The sequence below is a fragment of the Monodelphis domestica genome, chromosome 6 (genome assembly GCF_027887165.1).
Source record: "Monodelphis domestica isolate mMonDom1 chromosome 6, mMonDom1.pri, whole genome shotgun sequence".
Classification (NCBI taxonomy): Eukaryota; Metazoa; Chordata; class Mammalia; order Didelphimorphia; family Didelphidae; genus Monodelphis; species Monodelphis domestica.
In genome coordinates this window covers 172,670,038-172,695,905 of record NC_077232.1, presented here as the reverse complement: position 1 = coordinate 172,695,905, position 25,868 = coordinate 172,670,038, and the positions used below count along the sequence as shown (strand labels likewise).

Here is a 25,868-nt window from a genome sequence, read left to right as displayed (position 1 = left end):
TCTCTTTATTATGTGTTCTTATGAAATCTTCCTTGATCCACAGGTTCCTAGAGATAATTTCTTCCTCGTTCCTCTGATTTGTTTAGCATATGGCCTTTTGTCTCTGTCATATATCTAATTAGGGCTTATCTTAAAATATGGAATGAGATACTGATCTAAATCTAATTTCTTCTAGACTGCTTTCCAATATCTCCAGCATTTTTTTTTTTGGTCAAACAATGAGTCTTTTCTCTAGTAGCTAATCTTTGGCTTTATTGAACCTAGACTACTAGGTTTATTTGTTTCTCCATATTGTATACCTAATCTGTCCAATTGATAACCTTTTCTTGTTTTGTAGTAAATCTTGATATCTGGTACTGTTAGAACTAGTTCTCTTCCATTTTTTTCATTATTCTCTTGAGATTCTTTGCTTTTGGTTCATTCAAGTGAATTTTACTTTTTTCTAATAGTATAATCTTTTTTAACCAAATTATTTTGGATGAGGTCTATAGTGTACCTATCTCAATCCAAATTCTTCTGCCTGTCAGACAGAGTTAATAATAGCAAAGTTCTAGTGTATTTGTCTAGCAATTTTGAAAGTAAGTTATTGAATAAACTACAGAGCCCTCCTGGAATCACAGTTCCTGGCATTTGGGAGCTTGTAGACCTTAAAAATAATGTAGTCCACTCTCCCCATTTTCTGGATGGGAAAACTAAGACTTATACTCGCAAAGCCACTTACTTGTTCAAGGTCACACAGTTAGTTTTTATTTACAGATCTGACTTCACCATAGCCCCAGCTGTCATTTTGCAGTCACATTAATAACACATTATAATGGAACAGTGCCATAACTCCATTCAGGAAGCTCAAGCTCCCCCCTGGTGCGGCTCCCTCCAGAATCTCACTTAGGTAGAATTCTCTTTCTTTTTATGGAACTCACTGTTCCCTGTGATGTTGTTTCCTCTGGAGTTGGTTTATTTAAACTAATTAATTAATGAAGATTAGCAGACCATACTTGCATTTTGTTATTTATTATCTTTTCTTTATTTATTAAGTTCTCTAGAAGCTTTGAGAAGTCCTTCCTATTCCAACTGCACTTTTCCTCCCACAGTTTAAACCACGAGACAAAAGGTATTCTTGAACTGTGTGAAATACTAGAACCAGTTCACGAGCCATGACATTACATGCTTTTTTAGAATCTTGCCATTTCCTAGCGTGTATATGTACTTACTTTATTCTTATTGCCATCATCCTTTCATTTAAGTCTGGCCACATGGGCAACTCCCAAGGGAAATCTATTATATTAGGACATTTGAAATCTCCATGCCCAGTTGTTTTTGTTTTGTGGTATTAAAACGAACCAAAGAAAGCAAACTCTTCATTACAGTTTTATAGAAAGCAACAACAAATATTTACGTGTATCATAGTTTGAAACACAAAGTATTCTCTTCTCTATTAAAAAAAGTTACACCTAAACTAGGATCCCGATTAAAAGATTCTGCCCCAGAGGAGTCTTAGAAATGCATACCCATGTAAAAATAATTAGTTATAGAACTAACCATGAAGCTTACCCATAATGGAAATGTGCTTCAAGACTCAGTGGATAAGGGGCAGCTAGGTGGCTCAGTGTATTAAGAGCCAGGGCTGAGAGTTGTACAAATAAAGCTATTTCCTTGTATAGTATGAGATGTTAGTCTAATAGGTCCTAGGGTCAAATGTGGCCTCAGACATTGCCTAACTGTGTGACCCTGGGCAAGTCACTTAATCCTCATTGCCTAGCCTTTACCACTCTTCTATCATAGAAGCAATATGTAATATTGATTCTAAAATGGACTGGAAGAGTTTGGTTTTTTTAAAGAATCCATGGATCAAATAGATCAAAATCACTAAAACATCTATTTACATGAGTGTTACAGCACAGTTTGAGCAAGAAGCAGATATTTACCTTTACAAGATGATGTGACTTATTGCATTTTGGGCCAGGAGACCTATATTTTGTTCTTCTCCTTCCACTAACCTGTTCTGTGACCCTAAGCAATCTGTGCCTTAGTTTCTCCCTTGTAGTTGATAATTCTTTGTCCAGATATCACAAAGCTATCACAGAGAGACTGTATATCCTTGTTTGTGTTTATTAGACATTGGTGAACAGAACCTGACCATTAGAAAGAATTTCCCAAAAGGTATGATTATAGTTGTCAAGGAGGTTACACGTTTAGCCAAGAAATCCAGTGATCTGCTCAGTTATAGGCACTAATAGAGGAGGGAAAGGGGAGGCAATAGACTCGTATTTAGAGCCAGAAGGAACTTGAGAAGTTCTTTAATCTTAGCGCCATTATTTTACATCTGCGGGAACTGCGGTTCTGGGATTGGAAGTGACTTGCTCAAGTTCCACAAGTAGCTAGTAGGAGAGCCCAGAAGTGAAACAAGGTTTTCTAACTCTTTCTAGTCTCTTCTGCTGCCTGATAAAGCGAAGAGAGCTGTGGAGAAGCCAAAGTAACCCTTTTCCCCCCTTGGCTTTGCAATATATTTTTATATTTGTGTTTGAATACAGCCATTGCTGATAACCTGGGACTTCACTTCAAATAGAATAACAAAACCCCACTGTGAAGAAAGTGGGAGACTGGTGGTGTTTATCATCCTGCCCTTTCCCTCAACTCTTCCATGCAGCCTGAGCAATCCAGTAAATAAACAGTATGATTTCTCATAATCATCCAGAGATGAACTATCCTCTTTGGAACCGCTCCTTAAAAAGAGAGGGCAAGCATTGGGGTTTTAAGGTAATAATAGTAATAACAATGCCAACTGATATCTCTATGCTTCCCAGTAGGGTTCTTGCAAGGAAATCAAGTAGAGATGTCAGCCAAAAATGAAGGACAGAAGCACCTCATTTGTTTGGAGTCCTTTGGGAATGAAATATTCACATAAGTGAATTTTCTAGTTAACTGAAATTTATGCCCTTTGAGTTGCCAAGTTTGTTTGTTTTTTAGCCAATAAAGAGAGACAGCATGCTATGGTGGAAGGAGCACCAACTAAAAGAGGCATCAGCCAGCAGGGTGTTATGGGTCATTCCCCAAGATTATTCCTTTTTTCAATCAGACATAACCAGGGCTGTGCAGGTAAATGCCTACCAGCCTGGCTCTGGGGAAGAAAGGAGAGGAAAGGATTCTTGAGCACACAGTTCATTTTAATCTGCATTATTAACACTTTCTGAAGTCTAGAGACAATCAACAAAACAATCAATCCAGCCCTTGCCGGAATTGCTCCTGCTGGAAGTTTAACAATTGGCTTTCTTACATGCTGGTTCAAGGCTGGCTGCAGCACAACCCTGGTTATAACTAATCTGCATCATTAAGAAATTTCCAGTCAGCATGGCAAATAAGTGTTCTTCCATTTGCCCAGAGCATTCATTCAACAAATATTTATTGACGGCCTACCACTCTGGAGGCATTTTGCTCGGATTTGTATACATTTATGGCAGGTGAATGCAATCTCATTTATTTTATCATCCTGGGTTTTTCTAGGGTCTCTGTGTCAGTGTGCCTGTTAGATGGGAGGAGGGGCTGTTAAATTGTTCTGACTCTTAAAATTGCCTCAGGGGCTGCATTCTAATTAGGTGAGCATTTGTTTTGAGTCCCGGAAAATATTTGGGGGGTTCTGTTTGTTTTCCCAAAGCGGGAGTTTCTGATTTGGGAATTATGTGCTCTTAGGAAAAAGGAGGAAAATGGTTGGAGGATCAGCTTTAGAGGCAGGAAGAAATCGGTTCTTGTCTTGCCTCAAGCATAGTGACCATGGGCAAGGAAGCCACTTAACCTCGGCGTTCTCCAGGTTATAAATGTAAAATTTTAGAAGTAAATGTTTTATATAAAAACGAGATGAATTGCTGGTCTGTATAAATGGAGGAAATTTCCATACGTGGAATCCTCCACCCGGCTCAAATCACAGGTGAGACCAGAAAAGAATTTTGAAAGAGCCCCAGAGCCGAGCACCATCGGGCTCCTCAGGAGATTTTTAAGCTGAGAGTTCCGGTAACTGCTTTTATTGTCATTCTTCCCATGTGATACCTGGAGTGAAAAGGCTACTGCCATGTTCACGGCGTAAAAAGCCAGTGGTGTCCTTTCCACTCAGTAGCTAGTCTGTGAGTACCAGCAGCCCCCATTTCTAGAACGGGTCATCTGATTGTCAAATATGGAGGTGGGGACGGGGTGGGGAGGGGGACCAGTTCCAGTCTATAAAGTCTACATTGTTTGCCTTTGGCTACTAGTTTGGAAACAGTATTTCAGCTCCGGCTTTTCTCTTCCATCTTGTAAAGGCTAATGGAGGGACTAAACAGACGGCAGCCTCCCTTGGTCACTCCCCACCCCAGCCGTAATTGCAATCGCTGCCCACTGGAGTCAGAGGGAGTTTGTGGGGCCGGGCCTGCGTCAGTGGCTCTGGCTGTTGCCATAACAACAGAACCTGGGTCTAATTTCTTTGGAGGAGGGAAAAAAAATGAATTGTTGCTGGTGGGCTGAAGCCAAGATGCTTCTTCTGGCAGATGAAAGCTTCTCCCGCCGTCACCAGCCTCCAGTGCTCGGTTGTTTATGGCTGAGGTTCATTGTGCTGGGTACATGTGTGGCACTGGAAATATTTGGGGAGGTGCAATCAGATACAAGGTTGCCCCCACGGAGGAGCGGGCTTACGGGAGGGGGGAAGAGGGGCACCCTTGCCCGCCTCTGATGGAACACAGAAGGAAAACTGCCTGCAGTTGCCTTCCTTTTCCTATGTGGTGAACAAAGTTACTCTAAAGACATATAAATAATGGCAGCCCCCATTCCCTCTGCCTTCTTTTCTGCTTTGGGTTAAGAACCCACTGTGAAACCGAGCCCTGGGAGTCAGGCATTGTGTAGAAAGAAGAATAATGTCCTGCTAGCTTACGGAGGGTTATTTTCTTTTCTTTTCTTTTTCTGTGTCGAGAATTTCTTTTCTTCCCAGAGGTAGGAGGATCTCAGCTGCTGGCGAGTCCTTGCTTTATGCAAACTGCAGATCACAGAAGGAGCAGGGGACCGCTCCTTGGAGGGAAAGGGAAAGCTCCCCCCACCCCCTTCCTAGATGAGAAGATCTTATTTCAATATTTTTGTTTTCCAAAAGGGAGAGAAAGCATGCTGGGATTTGATTCAAAAGCAATGTCAGGGCCTGGTGCTCTGAGGCTGTTTGCATCCTCAGGGCTGGGGCAAGCCTGAAGTGTTATTCACTGAAACAGCCTCCTGCAAGGGGTTGGAAATGGAAATGAGGGTTTCTCATTGAAAGGATGGAACATTTGGAGTAAACACTGAAATCAAAATATTCTTGATTTGCACCCAAGGGAAAGAAATGGACTTGGCCTCCCTGAAGTATTTCTCCTTTCTGCCTCCTTCCTCCCCATTCCTCCCTACAAATAAACAAAAAAACAGAACCTGATGTTCAGTTCCAATGTGCATAATATTTTGTGGGGATGGTAGGGGAAGCCTCCATCTGGGACTGATGCACAGAGAATCAGTTTATTTAATTAATTTATTTATTTTGCCTCTTTACACATCCTCTTTCTCATCCTTGTAGCTTTCTCTAACCAGACCCTCCTCTCCAAAATAAAAATAAGCCAAAAGCAAAATACACAAACGCCTTATTTGTTATTTGACTGATAAATTTAAAGCTAGAGGAGAACCTAGAGTTCATTTTAAAGATGAGGAAAATGAAGGATTAGTGATCTGGCCACAGTACACAGGACAGGACTAGGATCCAAACTCAAGTCTGCCTTCTCCAAACCCAGACATCTTTTCTCCAGACCTTCTTCTCTTCCAACCTTAATTTATATCTATCACACAAAATTCCATTAGGAAAGGCATTGAACTAGGACACACACTGGCTCTCTGTGAATCCTGCAAATCACATGTATGTACATGTATAATAAATAGATTGAGCTTAAAAAAAATCAGTACCACTTCCAAATAATTCTCTCTCCTGCCCACCACCCATGAAAGCAAGGAGATTTAGGATCCTCATTTGTAGCAATGAAGATCAGTGACAATTAAGCAAAACAAATCAACACATTAACCCTGTCTGACAGTGTGTGCCTTTTTCCATGCCTCCAGTTCACAATTCCCTGAAGGCACAATTGTTCCTTGCATTGATCAGAGTTCTAAAGTCTTTGTGAGGGCCTTTGTGTGCCACAGTAAACCCACAAATCAACTAATGTTGTAGACATCAGAGAATGGTGACTTTAGAAATTGTCATTGCCCCAGGTAATTTTTTTTGATGATGATGATGTATAAAAGAGCAGATGAAATTGGTGGTGAATGTAAAAAAAAAAAAGATTCAAACGTTTTCTACAAGATATTCCAGGGAAGGAAGTTTCCATAGTGAACCATGCATGCATCTGCCACCTCCTGAAATTTGCAGGGCTGCAGCTCTCATCACTTCTCAACATATGCTCATTTTCCAGAACAACATCTTCCTTTGTAGATATCACAGTGATTTTCTGTGACTCAGGCAGGTCTGACTCAAAGACGTGAGCAAGTTCTTAGATTGTCACGTCACTGATGACTCAAATGCCCAGACTAGCTTTGGTTGATGAATGTTGGGACTCTTGGGAATGTTGTACATTTCATTCTGGTGAAATGCAACTTCAGGGGTCCACGTCAACCCTGTACATGGGCAGCCATGGAGATTTAGAAGCAGACTTCTTATACTAACTTGTAATAGCTTCCACGAGAGGCAGCGTGGTGTAATCAAAAGAAGAATAGATTTGGAGTCAGAGAATCCGTATTTATAGCCCAACTTTGCCACTTACTACCCATGTACCTCAATGGGCCTCATTTTGTTAATCTGTAAAGTGAGGGGATTGGATTAGATGGTCTTGTAGGTTCTTTCTGACCCTGAAAAAATGACTCTGATCTATTTCAGATGGACTTGACTTATTTTAAAAAGGATGAGACAGATGAAGTGACAAAGTGCCACCCCCTCACAGCATCACCTGGACCTCTCCTAGAGAGACTGGGACTGTCCCTATGCTTGCATATCTAAGTTTAAATGATTGAAAAGCATTAGAAACAGTGACAGTCATCCAGGTGTATTTTGTTATTGTTGGTCAGTCATGTTCAACTTTCGGTAACCACATTTTGGGTTTTCTTGGCAGAGATAGTAGTGGTTTGCCATTTATTTCTCCAGATTTCTTTTTACAGTTGAGGGATGGAGGCAAACAGGGTTAAGGGACTTGCCCAGGGTCACACTGACTAGTAAATGTCTGAGGCCAGTTATGAACTCAGGAAAATAAGTCTTGCTGACTTCAAGGCCAACATTCTATTTCAATACCTAACTGCCTCACCCAGTGTATATCTACAAGTTAACTTGAGGACTGAGCTTTTAATTTGAATCTTACATCAGAAAAAAAAATCCATAGCAAACCTCATCTTTCACAAATAACAAAGTAGGAAAATCATTTAAATTCCTGTTTGACATTTAAAGTCCTTTACAATCAAGCTCCAGCTTTACCATTCAAGATTAAGCTTTGTTACTACTTTAGCCTTATTTCTAAGGTCCTGCCAAACAGACCTGTTACTTTTCTCCTGAATTTGAAATACAGTTTCCAAACTCTATGGCTTTACTCAAGCTGTTCCCCAGACCTGGAACGATCTCCCCCTCATCTCCACCTCTCAGAATTATTTGCTTCCTTCAGGTCTCTGCTCAGATACTACCTCCTCTGGGAAGCCTTCTGTGATCTAGTGGTTAGTGCTTTCCCTTTCCTCAAATAAGCTTTCCTCTTCACCTATTGTCTCCCCCACTAGCATGTAAGTTTCTTGAGGACCATGAGATCTTTGGGTGTGAGAGTCTACCTTTGTTTTGCGTGAATGTGGAGCTGATGATCTCTGAGGTAAAATGTTTAATAAAATTGGGAAATTCTTCATTTATATAGATGGCTCTCTGGAAAGGAAGAGGAGAGATATGAGGGGAAACTTAGGCTCCGTAACAACAAAAGAGATCAATAAAAAACATATTTTTTTTTTTAATTAGGGAAGCAGTGGTTTCTTCTTCTCTGTGAGAGGGCCACTCTCAGTGACTTGGGTATCAAACTTCATCAGATGACCCTGACTTCACCAGCCTTCTACATGGGACAGGTCTTCATGGCAAAAACCTTGGAATCATCTTTGCAATTCAGTCAATTCAATCAAACATCTAAGTGCCCATTTTTGTAAAGCAGGATGTTTGGTCCTGGTGATAAAAAGAAGGAACCAAAATAGCTCCTTTTCCTCTAGGAGCTTCTCTTCCTCCTGGGGTTACAAATAGAGAGGCTGAAATATTAATAACCAATCTGGAGAAGGAGGCTGCATTGGTTGCCATACCCTTTCCCCCTTGCCTATTTATGTGGTTCTCTCTCCAGATTCTGATCAAACACAGGTGGTAAATTTTGTACTTGTAGACAGTAGTTTGTGTCCTGCTCACTTTTGATGTTTTCATTGATTATAGACAGGGACAGAAACTAGGGTTTCATTACTCTGAATGAGCAAACTCTTTACACCAATGCACGTTAGTATCTGTAAATTCTCATTTCAGAGAGTGCCATAGGGAGCAAGAGGCTAAGTGACTTATCCAAAGTCACACAGCCAGTGTGGCTCAGAGGGTGATCTTGGTCCAGGACTTTCTGGCTTTGAGGCCAGCTCTCTATTCCATATACCATCCTGCCTCTCATTGATTGGAAAAAAATATATTATTACAGACTGAAGATAATGATTTGATTTGGAGACAGGAAAAAGGAAGTAACTGGATTCAGGGATGATATCCTTATACTTTCTTTGATATTTTTATGAAACCCTGGCTTCATCAGTGTGGATAGCTCTACCATGATTGTGGATCTTGTTTATCTCAAATTCTCCTGCTGGCTATTCTCTTCAAAGTCTTATACCCACCATATGGTTTTCCATTGCCCTCTGGGTTACTGACAGTTCAGATTTTCCAAGATTAATCCTTATTTGGTGTTTACTTTGATATTCATACAGTGCCCTGTCTTCATAGAAGCTTAAAATACTTTTGTTTTCAAAACAGTAACTTCACAAGAACACCAAAAGTCCAACAACTCCCCATTCAAAAATAACCCAAAGAACCCTAGCAAACTTTCCCATACCTCCAAAACTCCATGGTTTTGACTTTGAAAAACCATGGTCTAAAACAGTGATACCCTGTCCTGGCACTGAGATAGGCCAAAGTTTTGTCAGACATCACTAGAGATGTTGTGAAACTCAACCATTTTTCAGTTGTTGGACAGAGCTTTTCCAGTTTTTTCCTAGAAGAGTTTATGACTATATTTCTAGGTGAGGTCTTTTTTCCCTTTCCTGTTATATCTTTTAGGGAATAGGGTATGAGCAGTACCATCATTGACTCCTACCTCTTAAAGAATGCTTTAGAAATTTGTTTGGCCCAGGTTGTCTGCTTAGACCTTAAAATGTGCTTCCTCCACCCCCTTTTCTGGTCTTCTTACCCCTGCCCCATATACTCTATAACCCACTGACACTGGCAACACTTCATCTCCTGATTATCATTGTCTTTAGTCTTAGTTCTCTCTTCTATAAAATAAAGGCATTAGACAAGATCATCTCCAGCCTCCTTCCTAATAGTTCATAGAGTTTCACAATTCATAGATCTAGAATTAGGCTCTCATGGGTCTCTAAGCTTCCATTAAGTCATGGGTCAGTAGAAAGAAATGGAACTGGATCCTTTCTCTGTATCCAATGACTAATGACATCTACATTTGAAGTAGTTAGCCTACCTCAAAGATACTGTTCATATTGGAGTCAGACATGGCTTTTTATCCCTACTGACAATGAATTCAAAAGCATATTCCTTTCTAAGTAGGTACTTAGATACCCATCTTTGGTTAGCAAGCACTCTGAGAATAGATTTAAAACTTTCTGCTACCTATTCCATTGCATAGATACAGGGTCATCAACACCAGTTCTGGCTCATCTACGTGTAAGCAAAGCCTTGTGTTATCTTATGGTGGATGTCAATCTTCTCCCCCTGCTGCCATCCAAACTATGGCATCCAAGGAATGTTCCTTCAGACTCTGCCCTTTCATTTGATTACACTTTTCTTGATCATCCAGCTGTTCATCCTGCACCTTAACACAAAAAAAAACCCAACTTGTATTTATTTTGTATGGACTGATTTACTTAAATCTTGTCTCCTGATGAAACGTATAAGTTCCTTAGGGGTTGGGACATTCATTTTTTTTGTCATTATATCTCCAGATCCCAGCATAGTGCTAGGTGTATAATAAATGCTTATTGATTGATTCAGTCTGTGATTAAATCTCTTTTTAGAAGTGAGAACAATTCCCTTCTTTTACCTCACAGGAAAGTCTTGGGAATCTGAAAGAAAGGATGCTCTAAAAGTTCTTCCTAGCTATGGGGTGGGGTATTAGTTGAAGAAGTTAAAAGTGTAACCCAGATATAGGCTATTATTATTTTTTTTCTTCTTCTCCTCCTCCTCTTTCTCCCTTTTCCCTTCTTCCTTCTTTTTCTCCTCCTCTTCCTCCTTCTTCCTCTTCTTCCTCTGTGAAATCAAGAGAAAGGAACAAGTCCTGCTTGGGTTTTGGGATATCTTGCAAGATCATTGACATTGATCATTTGCAAGGAACAGGGATGCCTTTCCTGAGAATACATTCATTCAGGAGAACAAATGACACACTGGAAGATCATTCAATGAGCATAGGCTATATCCCAGCTTGATGAATTCTCTCCCACTCTACAGGTATTTTTAAAGAACCAGTATTGATTGTTTAGAATCAGAAAATCCCCCCTTTCCCCCAGCATTGAAGACACATTGAAACAGAAACTGGCTTTCCCCCCTAAATTCCATACAAAGCACATTTTATAATTTCCAAGATTACAATTTATCTCATGTTAATTACACTTACTCTGTCATGGCAAAATGCTGCCTTAAAGGCTATCCTTCAACAAGATATCTCCCATGAAAGCCAAAAACCATACAAGATTCCTTGAAAGATATAAAAGAGAGATAAATTTGTCCATCACAGAAATGCACAAGGCCAGTCAGCCATGCAATGACAGCTAGAAGTAACTGATAGACAGCTTGTGTGGTCCATTGGTAGTAAATGGAATGGGTAGTCAGACCACCTCCCTCACACAAAGGTTTTTCAGTAATATAAGCTGTGCTGCAGGAGAGAGCCTCTCGATAGTCATTATGAAAAATAAATTGATTCTTTTAGGGAAACTGACCCATGATAACATTCATGTTTTCTATATGCAAGGGGATGAGCAGCTCACTTCAGTTCCTGGCACCAGCACATCCTTTAATGGTGGAAAACATTGCTGTGCAATCACTATGATACAGAAAGGAAGCAGTATGTTCAGTAGGAGATTCTGCAGTGTTTTGCACCAGAGTACACGTTGCTAAGACCCTTTTGGTCTTTGAGAGCAGAGGGGATGGTAGCCTCTGAAGTTAGGGCTATCTAGTATAAGGCTAAGGATCTTGAGCTGGATCCCTTCAAGCTTTGTTTGGGCAAGGAATGATTTCTCCCAATTAGCAATCTGCCTGTTCTGAAGCTTGCCCAGCTGTGTGTTTGTGTAAGATACAGAGCACTGCAGAAACACTACTTCATCTCTTCTTCCACCTCCTTAGAGGGAAAAGAAGAGAGAGAGAGAGAACTGAACTGAACTTTTGGCTCCCTGATTTTCTCATAGCCTAAGAAGAGCCAGCAAATGATGGCAAAGACAGAGAATATGTGAGAAATCTTTTGAAACCTTAAAAAAATTAGCATCTTCACTGATGAGTGATGCTCTTTAAGAGTAGATATAACCTAGGAATTTGAGATGTAGAATCATTGCATAAATAAATACACACACTCTTGCACATACGAAATTGTCAAATGAGAACTCAAAGTAGAAGGAAAACCTCAGCTGTATACCCACCAGGTCAAAATTTAAACATGCTAGGACCATGATGGCAAACCTGAGGCACATGTGCCAGAGGGTATTGCACCTCTCCCCCTCTCCATGCACTCCTGAAGACATTTCTCACTTTACCCACCCTTTGTGAGCACTTCCTCCCTCCCCTGTCTGGGGTAAGGTGTGGGGCTCACACACAGCATGAGAGTTGCTTTTTGGGCACTTTGTCTCTAAAAGGTTTGCCATCATTGTGCTAGGGGATAGTTCAGACTGTTGTGAAAAAAGGAATAATGAACTGGAGGAATTCCATGTGAACTGGAACAACCTCCAGGAATTGATGCAGAATGAAAGAAGCAGAACCAGGAGAACATTGTACCCAGAGACTGACACACTGTGGCACAGTCGAATGTAATGGACTTCTATACTAACAACAATGTAATGATCCAGGACAATTCTGAGGGACTTATAACATAGAACACTATCCACATTCAGAGGGAAAATTGTGGGAGTAGAAACACAGAAGAAAAAAAACAACTGCTTGATCACATGGGTCAATGGGGATATGATTGGGGATGTAGACTCTAAAAGATCTCTAAAAGATTCTCCTTAGTGCAAATATTAATAATATGGAAATAGGCCTTGATCAATGACACATGTAAAACCCAGTGAAATTCTCATTGGCAACAGGAAGAGGGGGAGTGAAGGGGAGGGAAAGAACATGAATCATGTAACCATGTAAAATATTCTAAATTAATTAATTAAAAAATTTCAAACAAATAAATAAATTTTTCCAAGGCTTAAAAAATAATAAAAAATAGGGGATCATTCAGGCAACTTGATTTAAAAAAATAATTCCTACAGTTGTATCTTCAACAATTAGAGAGGTACCAAATTTTAGGAGGAAGAGCACTGGAGCCTAAGAATCCTAGATTCAGTTTCTCGTTTTGCTGTGACATAAGATCATAGTTTTAGACCTGGAAGGGATCTTAGAGGTCATCCAGTCCAACTAGATGAGTAAACTAAAGCCAATTGCCTCAAAATAGACCTCTGACTCTGCTATATCAGGCTACCTCTTAACTAACTGGATGACCTTGGATAAGTAACATCTTTTCTGAGCTTCCTTTTCCTCATCTGTAAAATATAGAAATAGACAAGCTTACAACTCTAAATCTGTGAACTTATGAACCTAATCATGGCTTTATCATCGTCAATTGGAACTAATTAGCCACTGCGTCAATAGAGACATGAACTATCTGTTTTCTTCAAAGCCCACTAATCTTTAAACAAAAGATAATTTTTGCAGCCACACATATAGATGGACCTGAGCTTGAATCAAGAAAACAGTTTTTGCTACTGTTGTTCCCAATAAAAAATGTGTACCAAGTTTCTTGTGAAAATAGTAGTATTTTGTAACCATTGAATGGGGAAAATTATTGTTGCATCTATTTTCTTTTTGAAGCAACTGAAAATATTTTGATTCTAGTTGAATATTTGTTATCATCAGGGTATTTTATACATGGGACAGCCAGAAAAATGTTTCACACTCGAGGCTCCTTTAAAAAATAAATCCATGATCTTAGAATTCTATCATCTTAAAACAGAGAACCTAATGGGAGAACTGTGATTCTGCTTGCAGCTAGGGCCTCCCTAGTGTGATCCTCTGTCTTAACCCCACCTCATCCATCCACATTTCCCCTTGTTTCTCTATTGAATTTTATGTATTTCTACACCAAACTGTTTATATGTTCAATACTCTTTTTTTCCTTTTCAGAGGAATGAGGTTCATCAGATGTCCACTCTCCCATCTCTTCCTTTATAGATGAATAGTCTTCTTCTCATAAACACCCATAATTAGAAATAGCAAGTCCTACTGCATTCTTTCCCCATTCTGCATTAATGCATTTTTTTTTACCCTCCCTCTCTTACCCTCTTCAAAACTGTCAGAACAGAACTGATCTATTCCCCAGGAACTCTCTTTTTCTTATTAACTCTTTCAATACACTTCGAAGATTTTGAGCTTCTGAAGGGACACTTGTTACTTTTCTCCCATTAGAAAGTCAGTACCAACCTGGGCTCAGACACTTCCCAGATTGTATGATACTGGACAAGTCACTTAACCCTAATTGCCTATCCCTCGCTGCTCTTCTGTTTTAGAACTAATACTAAAACAGAAGGTAAATTTTTAAAAAAATAGAATGTCAGTACTATGCCATCATACTTCCTTCCCCTCCTGTTGTTCAAATAAATTAACCTTTCTAGATTTCTCCTGACTCTTACTTTAAAAGTCCATTAAAGATCCCTTTTTCCTGATAAAATTATATACAACTTTTCATGATAAGATTCTTGGTGATGAGTCTTTTGGAGTATTGTATGCCAAATATTATATCTAAGTTCTTATCTAGGGTAGAAGGTGCCAACTCTTGTATGATAATTATCTTTGCTCCTTGAAATGTTTCTTACTGGATGTTTCAGTCTTTGGAGGGTGGAATTTGGGGTGTGACATATCTGGGACTTTTCTTTTCAGGGTTCCTTTCAGATAGTGGTCAGTACATTCTTCCTAAATTCACTTTGTCTTTTGGTTCTAGTAGATCTTGGCAATTTTCATTTATAGTTGCTTGAAATATAGTGTACAGAACTTGGTTTTATTTTATTTTTTTTTAATCATAGTTTTTAGGATCCAATGATTTTGAAACTCTCTCTCCCTGACCTTTTACTTTGCAGGTTGATTTTTAAAATATCATCTTACATTTTCTTCTTTTTCTTTAATCTTTTAATTTGGTTTTAATATTTCTTGTTTTCTCATGGAGTCACTGACTTCTATTTGGGCTATTCTACTTTTTAGGGAGCTTGCTATTAAAGTTTACTACTTTCTCTTCTAAACTTTTTATTCTCCTAATTATTTCATCCAGAACTATAATTTCATAGTTTTATCTCTTCTTTATTCTCTTGTAGGTATTCCTGTGGGACTCATAGCAACCAATTTTTCCATTTAGTGTCTGCTTGTAATTGTTCCAGAGGAATCTTCTTCTTTGGGGGACATAATAGTTTTTTCATATTAGTTGTTGCTTGAGTTCCTCATTTCTTCAGCTTTAGTTCCTGCACTGGGGCTCCATTCAAGGGGCAGGCTCTGTCCCTTGCTGTGCTTTGGGTAGGAGAGTCAGCTTAGCTTGCTCTTGCTCACTCCCAGAACCCTCTGAATCTTTGAAGGCCACAGTTTTCAATCATTAGATTCCCCATTGCTGTCTTAGGCCAGAGTGTACCACAGGGTCCCTGGACCTGGGAATGTTCTGATTTGAGTTCTATGATACCAGTACTGCCTGCAGGGACTTCTTCAGGTGTCCATGGTCCCCTCCCTGGGGTTTTCTGACTGTCCTGCAGCTTTCTTTGAGCTATCCTCCTGCTCTTGCTGCTTCTAGACAGAGCCTTTGTAAGCTATAGATGTCACTAATCCATCTCTGATCACACCCGAAGGCTACCCTACATTGTCAGTGGCTTTGCTGGCAGCTCCATTTCCTGTTTCCCATGAACTTCTGGCTGAAATTTTTTGTGTAGTTCTGAGATAGAAAAAGTCTTATTAAAATTTCTCATTATATCTCACCATCATTATTTGACTTGTTGAAAAACTTCAGGGTTTTTCTGGAGTAGATAAGTGGGATCTGGATCATCTGTTTCCAGGCAGTCATCTTGCCCAGAAGTCCTCAGTAGAAGCCTTTGATCAAAAACTGGATACTCCCTTGTCAAGGAGGAAGGACTGGGAATTCTTGTTCAAGTATAGAAGGAACAAGGTGGCCTCCGAGAGCTCTTCTAATTCAGCAAATCTGTGATTCTTTTTCAAATAAGATAACATTCTTGAATACTGCCAAATCCCAGAACTCTCTTTCTATAAACATGAGAATTGCTTTAAAGTTTCTACAGTGTGGGGTGTCGAAAGACAGACTGGTGATAGGGAACTCCCAGGAGGAACCTAGCTTTTATGTCATGTTGGACACCTAAGCAACACCAATCACTTAGAACAAAGGAGTAATGTGTACTCAGGAATACCGACTAGTGTACATGGGCACCAGGGCGAAGAGCACCGTCTGCCTCATTCCTTCCTGCTCTCTTTCTTCATATATGCCTTCTAACAATGGTGGGAAGGAGGGGGTCTGCATGTCCTTCTTTCCCCAGCTCCAATTGGCCAAATCTTTGCCACTCGCAGGCAAAGGCCATCATACGGAATGGTGGAAGACTTGTAGATGATATAGTTTACTATAACAATGTAGTTGACTAAACTGGTGAAATTGGAAGAGCCCAGAGATATGTGGTGTGACACATGCTTCCAACCAGGATGGTGTTCAAACCATTCATTTAAATTAATATAAATTCAAAATTTAAAGCTCTCCAAATTAGGGAATCCTCTAACCTCTTTTAGCAGCTTGTTTAGTTCAGTGCAATGATAATTTCAACTAATCAAATCTTCCTAACAATTAAGGCTATCCAAAAAGAGACTGGGCCATCTTAGAGGTGATGGGCTCCCCCACATTAGAAGTTTTCAGTCTACTTGCCAAATATGTTGTTGTGAGTTATGGATAGGACTCAGTGAATCTCTATAGAGATTCTTTTCAATGTGGAAAAAAAATTCCACAATTTGTGAAGTGCCAACTCTGGGTAAGATAACTGATTCTGCATCCCAGCCTTGTGATGGAGAGGAAAGAGACCTAGATTTGAAGTCATAGGATCTGAGATGATTGGCTACTTATTAGCTGTCTGACTGAACAAGTCCTTAATTTTTTCAACTTTTCTCATCTGCAAAATGGACTTATAGCACTAATGAACTTTATAGTTCTTTCCTGTTCTAAACTTATGATCCTACCTCTTTCTTATGGCTGGCCTTTCTTCTCCTTATTGAAATTGAAACTTCCCCCTTTCTAGCCTCTATGGACATGAATGATGAATGATGGGTATCTTTCATGTGGTGATAAGTATATTTATAGTCTTCTTTCAGCTTACTTTTCTCCAAATTAAAGCATTTCTATTCCATTTGGCTTTTCTTAAATTAGACTTATTTTCCATTTGGATCCTGTTCAAAATTTCCCCATCTCAATAAGACAGTGAAACTCCAGTGAATAAATGTCAAGTTCGTGGGACCATTCCCTTATTTGTTGCTAGGTTTCTAGCTAATTTAGTTAGCCTTTGGGAATTGGAGCTGGACAAAATGTCTCATGTGTCCTCTACTGCAACATTTGATTCTGCAGTTCCATGGAATGAAGGAATGAATGCATGCATGAGTGAATGAATGAATGAAAAGTATTTATTGAGCATTTATCCATTTGCTAAACATAGTTTCTTCTGTTTTACTTTTAAACTCATGTTGACAAATTTTGACAAATCCCCAAACCCAGTCAAAGAAAAAGCATTATAGGGAATTGTTGGACTGTCATTTTTGAAGCCTTTATCATTTTCCTTCCTGGGTATGCTTTATATTATTTTAGTGCATTATTAACACTGTATGGTATTTCAATGCAAGAATTACAAAGATCTTTATTGGAATCTTTAAAATATTTCATTCCTGGATGTTCTCAATTAAGATGTAACATTCTTAATGTTTTTAAGAAATGACTGGCTCTTCCCCTCCAAGATGATTAATCCACCTCCAAGTCTTATGCCTGGCATTGATTTTGAAAATAACAACAGATGACTTATCCTTTGCAAAAGCACTGCCCTTAACTCCCACTCACCCCTCCCCCACAAATCTATCCTTTGTCCTAAAAACAGCTGATATGTGGTGTTGGGCTCCCTGGAAGGTATGGCCTCTTTTCTCTGAGAATTCAATAGTAATCTGATGCTGGCTTAGAAACTTAGTAGAAGAACTTCTTTTCCCCAGGTATAGAGGATTCTGGGAACAGAAAATTTGGAACTCTTCTCATTGTGATGCTTTAATAATACATTTTTAATCTATGACCTATGACAGTCTTTCTTGTGTGTGTTTTTCCTTCCAGCTTCAAGAGACTGTGAAGAGAAAGTTGGAAGGAGCCCGGTCCCCGCTTAATGGCGAACAGCAAAATGGCGCCTGTGATGGGAACTTCTCCCCAACGAGCAAGCGAATCCGAAAGGACATTCCTGCAGCAATGGACACTATTAGCAATCTGCCCAACAATATGCCTTTGCCTTCTGTGTCTCCTCTTCACCAGCTGGACATGAAGCCTTCTTTACCCTTGCCGAACAGTGGAGCTCATGCTCCGGGGATCATAGAAGAGCTGGGTAAGAATGGCAGGCTGCCGGAGATTAAACTTTCCATGAACGGTTGCAGCGACCTTGAGGATAGCTTTGCCATCCTGCAGAACAAGGAACTCAAGCAAGAACCACTGGATGACCCCACTTGCATAGACACTTCGGAAACATCGCTTTCCAATCAGAACAAGTTGTTCTCGGACATTAACCTCAACGATCAAGAGTGGCAGGAGTTAATAGACGAGCTGGCTAACACTGTCCCTGAAGACGACATACAGGACTTATTCAATGAAGATTTTGAAGAGAAGAAGGAGCCGGAATTCTCTCGGCCAACCACTGAGACGCCTCTTTCTCAAGAGAGTGCGAGTGTCAAGAGTGATCCTTCTCACTCTCCGTTTGCTCATGTCCCCATGGGATCTCCCCAGGGGAGACCGTCTTCTTCTGGCCCCCCATTTTCTAACGTCTCCACAGCTAGTAGCATACCTTCTGTTTCTAGCACTCCTGTGGCGCCAAATCCTGCCAGCTCACCAGCAAACTGTGCTGTCCAGTCCCCCCAGACACCCAACCAAGCTCCTACTCCAGGCCAAGCGTCATCCAGGCCAGGGAATGGTTATCTCATGACTCCAGCAGCAGGAACTGTGACTGGTGCAGGACCTGGTCCTGTGGCAGTTTCCAGTGCGGATTTGTCGCCTGCAGAGCAGCTCAAACAAATGGCTGCCCAGCAGCAGCAGAGAGCTAAACTTATCCAACAGAAACAGCAGCCACAGCCACAGCATCCAAATCCGACGTCCAGTTGGTCACCGGTGGGGCCCCCATCCAGTCCCTATGGAGGAGCCTTCAGTGCAGACAAACCAAATAGCCCCATGATGTACCCCCAAGCCTTTAACAACCAAAACCCTATAGTGCCTGCCATGGCAAACAACCTGCAGAAGACGACAATGAATAACTACCTCCCCCAGAACCACATGAATATGATCAATCAGCAGCCAAATAACCTGGGTACAAACTCTTTAAGCAAGCAGCCCAATATACTCACTTACGGAAACACTAAGCCTTTGACCCATTTCAATGCAGAACTGAGTCAGAGGATGACACCACCCATGGCCAATCCCAACAAAAACCCGATGATGCCGTACATGCAGCAGCAGCCGCCGCCACCGCCACAGCAGCAGCAGCCTCTGCCACAGCAGCCGCCACCGCAGCAGCCACCGCCACCACAGCAGTCCCAGCCCCAGCTCCAAGCTCAGATGGCGCACTTGAATGAGGAGCAGAAGCGCATGCTTCTCATGAAGCAAAAAGGAGTGATGAATCAGCCTATGGCTTATGCCCCACTGCCTTCTCACAGCCAGGTAAGTGAGAATCCCTTGGAAGCGTTCCATTGGGCCGTTTCAGAATTGCCAAGGAAAGAGTTACTTGCAGGAATACCTTTTTATTTTTGGTCTTTGAATTTGTGCTTTCCTTTCTTTGCTTGAGATTGGAAAGAAATTGCTGCTAAAACTTAGTATAACAAACTTTCTTGTCTTTGACTAGTTTGAGACCAAAGTTGTTTGATTGTGGACAAATCATTGTATATGCAATAGTGAAAAAAAAGTAAAGGAAGGAGATCTAGCAGTACCAGATTTTAAATCATATTGTAAAGCAATAATTATCAAAACTAGAACTAGCTAAGAAATAGGAAGGTAGATAAGTAGAACAGGATGAACATACAACAAACAGCAGTAAAATATTATAGTAACCTTATATTTGACAAAAGCATAGATCTAGGACTTTGGGGATAAGAAATCACTATTTGGTTAGAAAAATTTCTGGGACAATTGTAAAGTAGTTTGGCGGAAACTAAGTATAGGCCAATATTTTACATCATTCACTAAGAGAAGATCAAAATAGATACATGACCTAGACATAAAAAGAGATGTCATAAGTAAATGAGAAGAAGAGGAAACATGTTTCAGATTTATGAATAGAATGGGAATTTATAAGTAAATGTGAGAAGGAGATTATAATGAGATAATGGACAATTTTATATAATAGATAAATTTCATAATTAAATTTAAAAGTTTTTATGCAAATAAAATGAAAGTTGCCAAGCTCAGAAAGAAAACAGAAAATTGGGAAGGAAATTTTATAGTTTATCAGATAGAGGTCTTATATCTAAAATATATAGGTAGCTTTGTCAAATTTATAAGAATAAGAGCCATCCTCCAGTTGAGGAATGGGCAAAAGATATGAACAGACAGGTTTTAGATAAAGAAATCAAAGTTATATATAGGTATATGAAAAAATCCTCTAAAGCATTACTGATTAGAGAAATACACATCAAAACAATTCTCATATATTGTCTCATACTGATCAGATGAACTAAAATGACAAAAAATCAAGTTGACAAATGTTGGAGGGGATATGGAAAAAATGGGAACACTAATACACTGTTGGTAGAACTGTGAACTGATCCAATCATTTTGGAGAGCAATTTGGACTTATGTCCAGAGTTATAAAACTCTGTCTAGCCTTAGACCTAGAAATAGTGTTGATAAGTCTATTTCCCAAGGAGATCAAGGAAAAAGGAAAAGAACCTATATGTTCCAACGTATTTGTAGCAGCACTCTTTGTGGTACCTAAGAACTGGAAACTAAGGGGATGTCCATCAGTTGGGGAATGGATGAACTAATTGTGGTATATGAATGTGATGGAATACTATTGCGCTGTGTGGAAAGATCTATGTAAAGTAATGCAGAGTGAAATTTACACAAATAAATTTACATCATATACAACTTTGGAATTAATATTTGAAGAATAACAGAGAATGAACTAAAAAAATAGAAACTAGAAAGGCACAATCTATATACATATACGTATCTTTTTGTTGAGTGATACCTTCTATGGAGCAGGGAAGGAGGGCCTGAGATATATGGGAATAAATTCTATTAAATGAATCAATTAAAAAATAAATAAATGCACAAAAAGATATGCAAAATTGTTACTCTGGGATATAATGGATTATAAATTTCTTTTATGACTTTCTCATTTGCTTTCCCCATAGACAGAAACTCAGAGGCTTAGGAAATTCCACTGACATCTCAGACAGCTAAAAGTGACTCTTTCAACTGTTAGGGCAACTCCATGTAATTCTGGATAACTGGTATATGGATCTGAGAGAGTTAGCCATATTTTTCCAAGATGAGGACAGGTGAAATTTGGTGGTAATTGGCACACAAGGCAGTGCCAGTCAAAACCTTTATATTCGTAGTTCAGCAGGACAGGTAGAAAGTAGTAGAGGCCAGATTTGAATTTCTTCTTGGAGGATGTCTTGCAACTTCTGCCAGACTTCATGTTTGTCCTGTTTGGAGGATGGGGGCCAATGGTGATGAGGGATAATTAATGGAACTCTACTGAGGAAAGAGGGCTGATAAAAATCAAGATCTAAGAGTTCTACTTGATACTACTGGTCAAAGAATTTGTGTAATTAGTGCCTTCACTGTTCAGAGCAGGATATATGCATAAGGAAAAAGACTTAACCAGGGCTGTTAAATAGATTAATTTGCTTTGTAAACTCCCCCTACCCCACCCCGAGCAATACATAGGAAAAATCTGAGCCCAGAATGCTTGAATTATACTTAATTAATGAATTTTACAGTAGTCTTTAACTATAGAGGTCCATAATTGTGCACATGCAGTGGACTGAGAAAGGAGTATCAGCCTGCTGTAAGATTAAAGTCATGGGGAAAAGAAGTTTCATACAACAAATCATCTTCTTTCCAGAGACCCAGACCTTTGCTACGCATCATATCATATTCTGGCTAATTCTGCAGCGTTAGTCCCAATACCTTGTTGGCATTTTCCTCTAGACTAGATTATTTAAAGTTGCATTGTGGGGGGCGGGGGTACCCGATAGTCCCATTTACCAAGCAAAAAGAGATAAGAACAATACATAGAGTGACTGGGTGTAGGGGCAATTACACCTGGCTAAAAAGAGTGCATACTTAGGAACTTTTTCCTTCTCTTCCCTCCCAAACTTCAATACTTGAGGTGTGAGTTTAAGAGTTCTTTAAATTAAGTGTGTCTATTCTAGTAAGCACAAAGCATTTCCATAACAGAAGGAAAACTGAAGAAGAAAAAAATAAGTAGATTTGTTCCACTGTGTTGGGGAAGATGAGGAGGGTGGTGATGGAATTTTTCTGGCTAAGTATTACTCTTTATTTTCTCCTCAAAATGCATGCAAGAGGAATTTCCCAAGAGTGTATGGCTAAAATGTATGCCTAAAACTGCATTTCTTTCACAGAATTTCCTTAACTTAGAATTATCAGCAAATTAAATTGGTAGCCTTACCCTGAATTTATGTAAAAGTGAGATCTGATTGGCTGGTCCATTTGGCTTGCCTACTATTCCTACACACACTCCTCTTTTGAGATTTTAGTAGACTGTTCTTTGATTTGGAGACCTACAGTCAAAACAGGATCAAACCAAGTACTTGAGGTACATTGGAGACATCCTCTGGGGCCATGAATTAATTTGCAATGATGAAAATAATCAAAATGATGAGAATTATGAATTTTTCTTAGGCGACATTGTTTTAGAGCTCCTGGTACGGTTCCTTTTCCCTGAAGCCCAAGATAGTTCAGTTAGTTTGATACTTAGCCTCCATAGAAGGCAATAGCAGGCAGTGGAAAGACTCCCAGATTTGTAGTCAGAAAGCTTAGTTTCAGCTCCTAGCTGTTACTTGCTGTAAGACCCTGGGCAAGTTAACCTCTAAGGACCTCAGCTTCTTCATCTATAAAACTAGGGGGTTGGAGTTTGTGGCTTCTAAAGACTCTTCCAGCTCTATTTTAATAATCTCTTATAGATCAATCAGTAATTTAGCCATAGTTTAACAGTTGTTATAAGTCAGAGAGAGGACTTGGGTCCAAATTATCCTTACTCCAAGGCTATCCCTGAATCCCCCCTTCCATAGTGCCTCTGAAATATTAGGATATAGGGAGAGATATTAAACCCATTGTTTAACTGGTACAAGGAATTCCCAGGTGAGCAAACTCCCTCTACTGATCTTGGTCAGTACTATCTCTTAAATTTCATTGTCTTAAGAGTTGCCTAGAGTAATTAGTGGTCAGATGACTTATCCAGGGTCAAGTTGAGTCAGGACAATAAGCATTTATTAAGCATCTCCATAATAAGTGTTAGGAATACAACAAAAGGCAAAAAACAATCACTGCCCTCACAGTCTAATGGAGGGAAACACCATGTACAGGATAGATTGGGGATAATCTTAGAAGGAAGGCACTAGCTTTAAGGGGGACAGGGAAAAGCTTCTGTAAAAAGTTGTATTTTGTCTTAGGCTTGCAGAAAGCCAAGGGAATCTGGAGGATTGAGTTGAAGTGGAAGAGAATCCTAGGTGTGGGGAATGCTAGTGAAATTGCCCAGAGTCGCATAGTGGAATGTGTGGAGCAAGTAAAGTATAAAAACACTAGAAAGATATGAGGGGGTCAGGTTATGGATACCTATCAAAACCAAACAGAAGATTTAGTATTTGGTCCTAGAGGTAATAGGGAGCCATTGGGATTTCTTGAATGGAGGAGAGGTGTGACGTGGACTGTGCTTCTGAAAGATCATGTTGATAACTAAGTAGAATATAGACTAGAGTAATGAGAAGCTTAAGGCAGGGAACCAATCATTAGGCTATTGCAGTAGTCCAGATGGAAGGTGAAGAGGTCCTCCTGCCCCAGGACAGTATCACTGTCATAGAAGGGGGTTGTATATGAGAGATATTATGAAGGTAGAATTAATAGGACTTGGTAAGAGATTGGATAAGAGGGCAGAGAGATAAAGAGTAAAAAGTCAAATATGACATCTGTGTTCTGAGCTTAAGTTTGGACCTTCAACAGTAAAAGGGAAATTAGGTTTGGGGGGGGGTGGGGTGGATAATGAGTTCAGTGTTGGCTATATTGAGTTGCTGATCTATTGGACATCCAGTTTGAGGTGTCTAAGAGGCAGCTGGAGATATGAGATTGAAAGTCAGGAAAGAAGTCAAGGATGGAATCCATGAGATCACTAAGCAAAATACTATAGAGAGAAAAGAGAAGATTGCTCAAGACAGAGCCTTGAAAGATGCACGTTTAGTAGATATAACCCAGATAAAGAGCCAGCAGAACACCTTGAGGAACAAGCAGACATTTTAGGACAACAATCAGAAGAGAACAGTGTCCCAAAACCTAGAGGGAAGACCAAAGATAAGAGCACAGCCAACATGTCAGAGGCTGCAGGGAGGTCAAGAAGGCTGAAGATTGAGGAAAGACCATTCTATTTGGCAATTAAGAGATCATTGTTAATTTGGAGAATGTGGTTTTAGTATAAAGATGAGGTTGAAAGCCAGACTGCACAGAATTAAGAAGAGAGTGAGAAGGAAGGAAGTGGAGACAGTGGTTGTAAATGTTCCTCTCAAGATTCAGTCACATAGTCAGTATGTGCCAGAGGCAAAACTGAGCCCAAGTTTTCCTGAATCCAAGACCAGCTCTTTATCAACTATGCCACACTGTGCCTCATTTTAAATAATTTGCTATTAAAATCTGGTGTAGACCAATAATAAAGACTCTATATGGGGTGATTTAGTCAACCAAGATGTTTGATAGGTGAAATGAAGTGTGGACCATACCTAAAGAGATCTCTTGTTGGGTTTAATCCATGTCACTTCATTGTCTAGCTCCATACTACTTGGAGTAATTCCCCTTGAGCCCAGAGAGAGAATTCCTTTTCATTTATGTCTGGAAAGCATGATGTTGGTGAATGTGAGGAGAATTTACAGTCAGAGAACCTAGGTTCCAAATCCTTGATCTTTGGCTTAATTTCTCCTTCTGTCACCTGGAGCCCATCACAACTGCTTTCTTGGTCTCAGTTTTCTCATCTGTAAAATGAAGGGGTTAAGCTAGATGCCATCTAAGCTTCCTTCTAACTGTACACCTCTGACCCTCCGATCTTCTACAGCCTTCCCCTCTCATCAGATCTGAAATTTGCAGACATGCAGTGAGAGATCTCTTGCTTGGCCCTTTCATGTTCTGCTAGGCACATGGACTTCTGCCTTTCCACTCAGAAAGGTACTTCTTTTCTGGCACATGTGATTATTGGAATATGAAAGCACAGAAGCCTTTGGCTGTAGAGGTCATGTTTTTAAAAAGCTCAGTCAAGTGAAGAGGACAAAGTAATGGTTTTCTAGATTAAATTCATATATTTCTCCTCTTTCCTTTCTGCTTTCTCATGTGCTTCTTCTCAGTGGCAAAGAAAACAGGCCTTGTGAGTCCACCATTAAAATAAGACATCACTGTTTGGGTTAAAACTGTGCCAGTTATTAATATGTTTACATGAAGTATTAATTCACAACTCTTTGAAACAAGCTTCAAAAGGTTTTTTTCATCCTCTTTGGAAACATGCGTCTTTTAGTTCAAATTTGTATCCAAAGTAGTTCTGTACACACTTACGCAGCATATATAATTATGCTGCATGCAGGTACATAGCATAAATACAAATAGAAATTATAAGCAGGGCATAAAATATAATTAGACACAGATGTAGTTCAAATATGTTTTGTTCTGTCGCTGGTGAAAATTTGCCGTTGTCATCAGGAAGATGGGTACTCCATGATCATTTTTGTTTTAAGCGAAGACTGGAACACCTAAAGCAAACAGCAGGATGCCACCAAAGACGTTTATTTCAAGATGCTCTGTTTATGTCCGCACCAGGGAATTTGTTTCAGATCTCTCAAAGTGAGTACCTCTTCG

General features: G+C 39.8%; 1 protein-coding gene across 3 annotated transcripts in view; it reads left to right on the top strand.

Annotated features, from left to right (window-relative positions):
• MAML3 (mastermind like transcriptional coactivator 3) overlaps positions 1–25,868 on the top strand; it is a 556,838-nt gene that overhangs the window by 315,058 nt on the left and 215,912 nt on the right. For all 3 annotated transcript variants that reach the window (XM_056802719.1, XM_056802718.1, XM_001377635.4), the window contains exon 2: positions 17,874–19,454. In XM_056802719.1, the coding sequence (XP_056658697.1) occupies positions 17,874–19,454 (1,581 nt within the window). The remainder of the gene's footprint in view (positions 1–17,873; positions 19,455–25,868) is intronic.